Below are 11,645 nucleotides of genomic sequence, written 5' to 3' on the forward strand. Positions count from 1 at the left end.
TGTATCTTCTAAAGTATAAATTATTATTTCTCTTAATATTATTTTTCGAGTTAGCCGAATAACTTAAAAATTTTTTATTCACTTGCAATTACTCATGTACCTAATATATATTATAACTACTTTTTTGGCACAAACCAATATCATATAGGTACCTACGTTTTTTTAGTTAACGGTCGCTATTCGGGAATGATCGAACAATCATTAAACAATTCTCATAAATTAGTTCATAAGTTGAAAGTCTTATAAAAAGTATAAATATTTTTTAAAAAAAGTGACCATAAAATATTAATTAATTGTATATCTTTTGGCCAACATAAAAAAATAAATAATCTGTGACACATTTGTTGTTAAACAAAAAAATTTTCCCAACAAAACTATTATCAGCGATAATTCAATATTTTACGACATAATTTCGTTGAAAATTTTTTTTATATACTGAAAATGTTCTCGAAAACCTATTGCCATATCCGGTTTGTAGGTACTTATATTTAATAACTATTGTGTTGCCTAGTAAACAAAAAATTTTTATAAAAAAACTTAATTCCTAACTCATTGCAAAGTTACGTATTTCACTAAAGTTTTCACAACATTATAATCTGTTAATAATAGTATAATGTCAACTATAAGTGAGCCAGGTACTACTTGGTATTTCACCGGTGATGAACAGGAACCATTTTTAGAGACACCCTTAAAAGGTAAAATAAAAACATAATACTTTTACAGTTGCTAAAAATCACTTTTGGAACATGATATTATTTTAAATCTTAAGCTATAAATCTATACTTGTATACCCAAAATTGTTTAGTATTCTACCAGGTACTTGTATAAATAATTTTTATTATATACTTATTTTGGTAGATTAAATTAGATAATTATTATAAAGATTTTAGTAAATAATAATGATAATTTAGAAATCATGATTTTTCGATAAACTATGCTAGTAAATCTTTTATGGATTATTTTGAATCGACTTATTTCAATATTCAATTCTATGCTATTTTAATTAGAATATATATTAAATCCTTAGTATATAAATATTTATTTTTGAAATAATTAGAGAATAATGTGCATTAATAATAACCATTTATAATTATTTTTTGTTATTGTATCTGTAGTAATGTATTTATCTTGAATATTGTTTTATATAAGTATAAAAATATTTGTTTTTCAATATTTATAATAATGTAAAAATGTTATTTATTTTAAATTTAAGCAATTGTAATATTACTGTTTTGATTTATTATATGTTAATAATCATGACTCCTTGTATCCAAACAAATCACATAAGCTTATAAGAAGTAGGTTAATCAGATCTTTAATTATAAATAATACCTAATCTTTATTATTTTTATTTGATTTTCTAAAAAAAAAAAATAATTTTGTATAACTAACAAGATGAACTTAATTTATACTATCAAATTACGTATGTTATATTAATCACTTATATAATGTTAGTTGTAATCCTTATTTGAATAAAATAACAACGAAAAAACGTATAATAAAATATGTAATAAGTGATAACTATATATCGCATAAAACAATTATGTCTTTTTATTCCGACCCAATGTCAATTGTAGCATAATATCATATTACTCCTTTAAATGTTTTCTTTTTCTTTATATATATATATATGTTATATATGTTACGGTAAAGGTATGAAAATCGGTAAAACTTAGGATAAACAAATTAGTTTGGTCAAACCCCGAATGATTATTATAGTTCGAACTTTTACAAACGGAATTGGGTAAATCTGCCTGGTTAGATTAAAGCCTGCACAAATAAATAGATTATGAATTTAATAATAAATTTGTTCTAAATTCGAATATATTAGATATTATAAATATTTAATATACTACTAAAATATAGTTAATAAAGTTCCTATGTGTATGAACAATATATAATAATTATTAATAATATAAATGTGTGTATCTATCTAATACTAAAATATATAATAAATATATAATATACTTAAATAATAATAATTATTATTTTTTTATACGAGAACAAAGCAAGGGAAAAAATATGACATATAATTGGTAAAAAATATCGGACTGTTATCTACACTAGTTGTTTATCCTAAGATTTACCAAATCTCATTTGTAAAAGTTCGAACTATAATAATCATTTGGGGTTTGACCAAACTAATTTGTTTATCCTAAGTTTTACCGAAATCGATCAGTAAATTTCCGAAATTCGGACATTTACTGGTTTTCGTACCTTTACCGTAACATATATACAATATAAAAACCCAAAATATAAACTTATGATCTCACTTTAAATCTAAAGTTAGTTCAAATGTTTTTTTCTTAGAGTGTACACCAGAACAAATACAAGCGAAACTGAAATTTTTGATAAAAAATATTTTGCTACTTAGATGCGAATGTGAAGTAATAGAATTGAATTCGATAAAAGTACAACCCGACCTTATCACTTCAAGTAAAATACTAATTTCATTCGTTTCTCGAAATCCATGCAATATTATATTATACTTCATAATGTCATATTATTAATGTTTTGGTATGTAGACACTATCGACATATCATGGATGCCCTTTGCTTTAAATTTCGAGCAAGATAATTTACTACCAGTCACTCCTAAAATCCCAAAAATATCGAAAGATAGGTTTCGCCAGTCCATTATTCTATCAAAATCGAATAAATCGATTTTTGGCAGCATGTATAATGTCGTTCATAATGCAATTACAGTGAATAAGTAAGTTTGATATAAACTATTTATTTTGTACTTTTTTTTTACACATGTACAATGTGTGTATACTTTGTATTTTCAATTTTTTAATTTTTGAGCAAATTATGACAATTTTTTATACTTCATAATCAAGGTTGGCATTGTACTTAAAAAAAGTATCTCAAATATATTAATATTATTTTACTCGGTTATTATTTTATCGAATTGCAAACGACTTTCACCCTCACGCAAAATAATAATAACGACAACAATTTAAAGTCCATTATTGTCCATTTCGTAAAAACTTTTCACGTAGGTTAGACCTTTGACTTTTAAATCGTTACAAACTTTTTCCAAATAAATTTGTTATACCGTATCCCTCGAATATTAGTCATTATTATTTTGTTTATTAAATATGTTTAAGACTTTTGGTTATTGAATATACGGATAAGCGTTAAAAATAATAGGTATGCAAAATCAATATCTAAATCATAATTCGATAAGTGACAATATTATTATGATTCATCGCGTTAGTTTATTTATTTGAAGATTCATAAATCATATTTGTATAGATTGTACGATTTCTTAATAGAATATCGATACACCAAGTAATTGCCGAAGTAGAGAAAGCCATCATAACCTTAGAAGAATATTTTGATAAAATAAACGTTGAAATGACTAAGAAACTTGATGAAATTGAAATCGAAACTGAAAACATCGAGCTCGAAATTAATAGACAACTTCAAAACGTCGAAACCTATAAGTGTGTATGCACCTAATATTCTTTATATTCTTATTTTATTTTAGTTCATTCAAAACTAGATAAATAATTTATCTAATTATTAGTCAACTCTACTAACTGTGTATAAATGTATAAAATAGGCTACATCCGAATTACGTGCCAAAAAAAAAAAAAAATGTTGGTTGACAACCGAATTGCGTGTGCCTATTTTTCGGAATAGGTCCGAATTGCGTGCGCGTATTTTTCGTGACATCGAACTACACGCATACAAGTTTGAATAGACGACCGATTTTCGTAGATTATTTTAAAGTAAAAATAATAAAAGTAAATATAGTAAAATAAAAATATTATTTTATTATATTTACTATTTTATTATTTTTTTTATTTTTTTTTTTTATTATATTATATTATTATTTTTATTATAATAAATATAGTATATAATATATATATTATATATAGTATATATTTTTTTAGTAAATATAATTATTATTCTTATATCATTATTATATATACATTATAATTGTGGAGACTTCCACCCTTTGTTAATATTTGATTATTTATTATAACTTTATCACGTATATCATTATTCTTTGGTGTTATTATTCCAATCCGGACACGCAACTCGATTCTGTCGCGAAAAAACTGCGCGCGCAATTTATCCTAAATACCTACTGATATTCGCACACAATTCGAAAACGCCGATAATATATATATATACTATATACATATTATATAATGTATCATATTCGTATACTTATTAACTTTATAATATACTATTAAATTATCTATATTTATCAAAAAGTATGTGCCTATTACTTATTAGTAGGGAACGGATTTAAATGTAAATGCATTTTTTTCTGAATTTCCGAAAATATTGCTTTTAAAATACAAAATTAATTTCATACATCAAAGAATTAAAAAATGTAACTTTTATTTTGTATTAATAAAACTTTTTTGCTTTTTAGAGCATTTCTTTGACATTTTTAGTGCATTTTTATGTTTTAAGTCATTTTTATAAATTAATGGATAAAGTTCAATAAAAATGTAGTTAACATTCATTCTATAAGAATTAAATTAATGTCGTACTTCTATTTTTATTATTTATTATATTTTTATCAATCAGATAAATGTGATGCCAGATGAAATTATTGTTGGTACGTATCGACATTTAGGTAAATATAATGATACAATTAATTAATATTTAAGAATAAAAATTTATATTTTCAAACAAATTTTTTCATTGTTAAAAATTATTTCAAGAGAATATTTTAGTGCATTTAAAAAAAAAAATTTGTTATGTGTGCATTAAATCGTATTTTTTTAAAGCGTTTTTCTTGATTTTAGAGAATTTAAAACCGTTTTCTACTTATTAATAAGTAACGATAAGTATTATTATCAATGATAATTAGTGAGTGATGACGCTCTAACGCAATCTATGTATTATATTAAAATAACAAATCCTGAAACGACAAAGACGGTTGCAGTTGTATAAAAATCATAGTAGAGTTAGGTACTTAAGTCTTTAGTAATGTTAAAATTTAAAACAACCATAATACTTCTAATCATAACCTTGAATGGTAGTAATATACTAATATATTATGTAACTTATCTTAATCATGGTTCGCATGAAATATGTTAATATTAATATATACTTATATGGGAGACTAAGATTTAGACTTACGAGAATACAAAAAAAAAATTTTAATGTGAAAATATGATTGAATTAAGTTTAAATTTAGGTCACGGGACTAAACTCGATCTGCTCAAGTTTTGCGTGTAATACATAATACATGTATTCATTGTATTGCCTAAATATGTTAATATTATACATATAGGACAAACGTCTTGGTGGCCGGCGTTAACAAGTTAACCAAACGCATACCGGCTGAAAAATATGAGAAATTCATAAAAAAAAAATTGATGTCGACTTCAATTTACCTGAACGATATTCAATTCAAAATAATCGATGCCATCAACGAGCAGCAAATGCTACACGAAAGTTTTATGACTTCGAAACATATACGAAACACGGTATTTGAAGCGGACATGCATAACGTCAGGATAATGAACAAAAAACTATTAAAGGAACAAATCGAAATAAAAGAGAAGAATAAAAAACTTAAACATCACCTAGGTATGCATATAATATTTTATATTGAGAATAGGGCTAAAAATTGGTAATAGAAAACTAGAAATTCTTACAGTTTTAAATTAATTAAAGAGTGCCATTGGAAAATATTTCATTTAATATGTATATAAACAAAATGCAATGATTTAATTCAATATTAAGTACATTTATTATATTTAATCTTTATATAATTTATTACCTTTTTATTACGATATTAAATGTTTTTGTATTCAGTTATTTAACTTTATGAGGAATATTTATGCCCATATTTTGTAATACTTTTCCACGTCAATTAATTTTTTTTTTTCAACTAATTTTGATGTCTAATATGTTATAATGATAATTGCAATGGATAAGTACTAGTTTTGAAATCATAAACAATATTTCGAAATATTATTAGTTATTATAGTTTGAGTATGTTTGTAGTCAAAAATCATCTTAATAACAGACGGTGCTCAAGTTAATAACAAATTTTGAACTAGGTAGATAAAATAGATTATTGTACTTAAATGTGCGTAATAAATATTCTGACAACCCAACATAAAATTTTAATCTTGGAAAACTAAAGCAAATTAATCTAATGGATGAAATAAATCAATATTGTAAATTTCTATCATATTCCATATACCTAGCCACCTAGATACAACAAATAAAATTATGACTTTGTTAATAACAACAAATATAGTTTTTACTTCGAGTATAAAGAAATAAATAGTATATACATACTAATAAGTAAAACAATGTATTATGTATTTTAATAAGTTTGAAATCCCTCGTGATTCGTGAATTTTTTAGAACTATAACAAAATAATCAACACCATTATTTATCATTAAATGAAAAATTTCAATCAGATTTGAAATTCAAATGTTAATAAAAAAAAAAAAAATATGCTTAGGTATATAATTTACATATTTTTTTAGTTTTTAGTTTTAATATTTTATTATTTTTTTATTCATCAAAAAGATTATGAGTCACTCTAAACATATTTGTGTGGGGACTCGTGATTAAAAAAAAGGGTACCACACGATTGCGTACGATGTATCTTTTTGAGAACACGATTGCGTACGTTAAACTATTAACTTTAATATTCACCCCAAAGTCAAACGATTGTTGCAAACGATTTACTGTGCAAGGTTGCCAAATTGTTTTTATTTGTGATCAGTAAAATTTAAATATTGGAAAAATGACTTAAGTTATGGTACCACTTAAAAATCTCAATTTTCGAAAAATACCTATGTTATAATATAGTATACAAATTAAAATAATTAAAAATAATAAAATGTTAAAATAATATAATAATAATAATAATAATATCTATGTTATGGTACCACTTTTTTTTAAAAATTTTTTGACAATCTCAAAGTCGATCATATTAGAATTTATTTTTAGGGCCACGCGCTCTATGTGTTTCTTAATAATAGTCGATCAATAAGTCGATTAATAAGTCGATCCTCAAAGGTGAAGTATATTTTTAGTAGATCGTGACCAATAAAAGTATGGCCACCCCTGTTCTATAAGTTCAAAACAAATGGCAATAGTGCTTCAAAGTTGCAGATAAAAATCGTACACAATCGTAAATATTTAATGTTCACGATTGCGTATATCGATAAGGACCGTACGCAATCGTGTTTTACCGAAAACAAAATCAATAAATAGATAATACCTACAATTTATTAATAATTTCAATACTTTTCTTTTATAATTAAGACATTAAATTTAGGTAATTAAATATTTATTTATTTCTTATATATATTATTTTATTGTATTAATTTATAATGTAACAATACTAATATTAAAAGTAAAAAATCAATAGATTATCAGCACACAATAATATCAACCAAAAAATATATGCAAATACGTGAAATTCTTTGGTTTCTAATAATAATTTATGATTCTGATAAATCTGATAAAATGTATTGAAATACTATTAATATCGCGGTTGATTTCCATAATTTAAGATTTATTTTTAAATTTATATTTAGGTGTTGTTCGTCAAGATTATTTGAAGAAAAAATATCATTTGGAAAAGTTTGAACTTAATTTAGGTTTACCATCGTTGAACGCAGAAATTAAACATTTTAAAAATAAATTACTGAGAATAACGTCTATTACTCAAAAGGTAATTATCACTTATATGCAATATTCATTTTATAATAAATGTTATAAAACATAAAAATGTGTAAAACATAGATACATTATTTATTTCTATAAACTATATACCTAAATTATAAATATAAAGACAATAATATAGAGAATTCACGAATATCTATTATGATAGCGTAACGTATGATTATAAAAGCAAAAATTATTATTATTTAATTTATTTGGTAATCTATTCTACAATATTTAGATAACTTTAGAAGTAGAGAATAATGATAAAGACCACGATGATGATGATGATAACGAAACAATATACAATGAAGAAACTGAAGTAAGTAAATATTGTATGGAATTTAAAAAATATAATTAAGGTATTAAAAATAAAATTATACCTAGATTAGCAATTGAAAATAAAAACCGATATTGTTTTTGACCGATAGGAAATAAATATTCAAATAATTAAAATATAATGTATAAACAATAATTTTTTACAGAACAGCCAATTTGAATTAAAAAAAAATCACAACATTTTGATATTTGTTATTATATTACAATATAATAAAAGTTTATTATTTTTTAGGATGATCAAATCAATCATTATCTTGAAGTTAAAAGGTCTATCGAAAAGACAGAAAAGTATATTAAAACAATGAAACTGAAATTAGATCGACAAAATAAACTTGTGAAAAATTGTTTGAAAAAAAATAAATTGTTATAACCCAAACCTTATTGTGTTATTACATATTGAGTTGAATGTATTACTATTTGTGTATTTTAAATTCTGAGTGATGAATGTATTGATTTCACAATTTTGAGTGTTTTTTTTTCTGTCTGACATCAATTTTTGGGCAGTAAAATTTGTTTAAAAATAGTTGAAGTTTCTGATAGAAAAATAGACCTAGATGGTACAATAAAATAGTAAACAATTTTGAATTTTTTTTTGAATCAGGAAAACAAAAAAAAAATTAAAGAAAAATGAGAATTTTTGTGCAATTCCAATTTTCTTTTTTTTTTTAGTAATACTCAAAATCAAATAACCATAAATAGGTATTTGAAATTTTCAATAAAATTATGATAACAATCATTTTTTATTTACGAAGATATTGTCAAAACACTTCTATTTCTTTTTGTGTTATTTAAAGGGATGACTCATTTTCAATTTTTATTAGTTTATTTTTATGTCGATTAGAAATTATTAACTGAATAGAAATGTTTGAGAATTTAATATAAAACGTACTAATATACCATCTTGTTTAATTTAATCTAAAATGTGTGTATTGTAATTGCTGTACTGAATTTAATATCAAACAAAATATACAAGTTTATAAAAATATTAATTTTATTAATTTATGGCATTTTTTGTATAATTTAATGTCTGAAAATAAAAAACTGATAGAGGGGTGTAATACTGTAATATAAAGGAAAACAATTTAAAATGTTAAACAATTTTAGAAAAGCATGTTTTTAATTTTTTTAAATAATCAGTGTTTTTGATAAAATAATCACCCTGGAAATAAGCGTATTTTAAAAAACGGTATCCTAGTACCTACTTCAATAAAGTCAATGTATTTATATAATGTATGACTAATGTTTTTTGTCGAGTTTTTTTATATAACTAAGTATTTTGTTTATAATTCTTTTTTCTATTCAATAATGTGTACATCATAAAATAAATCATGCACTTTGGTATATTATTAATCTTATGCAACTTTTCAAATGTACTGACAACACCAATATCGAGTATAAAAAATGAAAATAAATATTATAATCCAAATCACCAATACAATATATCATGGGACTATGATCAGCTAGTAAGTCACTTAGTTAACGTATTGCGTTCATTAAGTTATTATGAAACTAAAATACTTATTAAAATTCAATGTATCAATAATACCTAAATAGTCAAATTATAATTAGTAAGAAAAAAATTCCAATCAATAAAAATAGATACCTCTTATAACAATTTTACTCTTATACATCCGATCGAGACAAGTCTAAGTAACAATGACAATATATTGTATGATGTAAAAAACATTTTATGATATATGAAATATCGAGGGATATGAAGGAGGAAGGGTACAAAATATTATTTATGTAGTATATAATTATTTTATTTGATCATATCTACTTATTGTCTAAATAAACTGTACTTAATATCTAAAAATTATAAATACCATCACTATTTTTTTCATACATACATATAATCGTGTAAAATTCCACAGTGTTTTTATTTTGTTTTAATCATCACAAAAATCAACCAAACATAATAAATATATAAGTAAATATGCATTATTTTATTATAACATTTTATATGACTATATTGGATTATATTACAGAATAAACCGGTTATGACATTACAAAATTTATATGATTTCAAGATGACGTCCATATGGGCTTTTTTAATAGGCATGTTGACGGCATTTGGATTTATGTTTATTTTTTGGTTTATAATTTACAAAGGAATATCCATAGATACAATTGATGACAACAAATTAAAAACCCAAAAACCTACCACGATTTGCTCTTGCTTAAATCGTTACTGTTGCAAAGATAAACCACAAGAATTAAAAAAATGCCCAGCCATACGACATAAATATCCATTATTTTCCTACAAACGATCACCGAAATTCATAGCATAATACTTAATGTAACATTAAAATACTATACTTAAGTGAGTTTAATATTTTACAATACAACCCTAAACTATTAGTTACGTTGTGACTTGTGAAATCAAGAAAAAATATGTTATTGAAAAATATTTATTTACATTAAGTACTAACAAAACTTTAATGTATATTATAGAACATATTGTATAATTATCGTGATTCATAAATAATATATTAAAAATCAATTATTAACTATTTACTGCAGTGATGAACTATTTTAAAAGCCAATAAAATGTTTAAAGTAGTTTTTTGATAGTTTTGATTACATAATGTGTTTAAGTATGGTTATCAGAGCTAAAAGCTAGGGTTCAATAAGACTAGCCCGAGCCAGGGGCACAAAAGCTAAAATAAAATATGCTTATGTTATTGTTAATAAATTTTATATTAATTATATACATTTTATTAAGATTTTAAGAATACGCGCAAAATAGTTATACCATAAACTCGTATTAATATAAATCATCTATAGATAAATTTAAAGCTATTTCAGATAGATTACCATTCGATAATACATAATATAAGTATATAGGTATTTAATATTATGCAAATATTACAAAATGCTTACTATATAAAATATATGAAGTTATAATAATACGCAGAGTGATAGTGTTATGTGAACACGTGGTATCTGATAGGTAACAATTATAACGTTGTCTATCTCTGACATGGTGTAACGGTGACATATTAATACCGAACGGAGGAATAAGAGAGGGTTAAGATGTAAATAATAATTAATATTAGACAAAACACTTAGTTATACTGAGATATACATAGTTGTTCTGAGTACAACTTGGTATGTACTGAAGTAATGCAATTAAATATTTATAAAATATATTTTATTTTACCTATGACTTGATATTTATACATATAGCAAGCGATGAAATGAAAAAACTTCGAAACACGAAAATATAGTAGATCCAGGGATTAACCCTTTGTAGACCAACCATAAATAGTGATAAAAATTTAATTTTTTTTTTTACACAATTATAATGTATTATTTTTTTGATGAATTAAAAAAGTTATAAAATTTCTAATTGGAGGTTTTTTAATATATTTTTATATTTTTGAGGAGTGGGACAAATAAGTCTCATTGGCCATTTAAGCGGTATACTTAAAAGTCCCTATGGTCCATTACAGCACTACTATTTTTTTATTTCCAATGATAAATAAATAATAATTAATTTAAATATAAAAATATAACAACCATGTAAAATAATAGTATAATTCATTTTTAAAATTAATAACAATATAAAGAAAATAGTATCAAAAAATAAATGGTCATTTTTTTTACATTGTAAATTCTAGTTAGAACATGTAATAGTT

General features: G+C 23.3%; 1 protein-coding gene across 1 annotated transcript; it reads left to right on the forward strand.

Moving 5' to 3' along the window:
• Positions 1-613: 613 nt before the first annotated feature.
• LOC112596762 (DNA repair protein RAD50-like) lies at positions 614-10,295 on the forward strand. The gene is made up of 9 exons (XM_025342544.1): positions 614-695; positions 2,311-2,436; positions 2,526-2,712; positions 3,278-3,448; positions 5,263-5,561; positions 7,539-7,675; positions 7,907-7,987; positions 8,237-8,338; positions 9,993-10,295. The coding sequence occupies exons 1-9, from the start codon at positions 614-616 to the stop codon at positions 10,293-10,295; spliced, it is 1,488 nt and encodes a 495-aa protein (XP_025198329.1).
• The last annotated feature ends 1,350 nt before the right edge of the window (positions 10,296-11,645 follow it).

The sequence above is a fragment of the Melanaphis sacchari genome, unplaced genomic scaffold, assembly GCF_002803265.2.
Source record: "Melanaphis sacchari strain LSU unplaced genomic scaffold, SCAv2.0 Contig34_pilon_pilon, whole genome shotgun sequence".
Classification (NCBI taxonomy): domain Eukaryota; kingdom Metazoa; phylum Arthropoda; class Insecta; order Hemiptera; family Aphididae; genus Melanaphis; species Melanaphis sacchari.

Excerpts from the sequence above, each read along its gene's own strand:
- LOC112596762 (XM_025342544.1), top strand. The coding sequence starts at position 614 with ATGTCAACTATAAGTGAGCCAGGTACTACTTGGTATTTCACCGGTGAT. Across the intron at positions 696-2,310 it reads TTTAGAGACACCCTTAAAAG|AGTGTACACCAGAACAAATA; the intron begins GTAAAATAAAAA and ends TTTTTTTCTTAG. Across the intron at positions 3,449-5,262 it reads CAAAACGTCGAAACCTATAA|GACAAACGTCTTGGTGGCCG; the intron begins GTGTGTATGCAC and ends TTATACATATAG.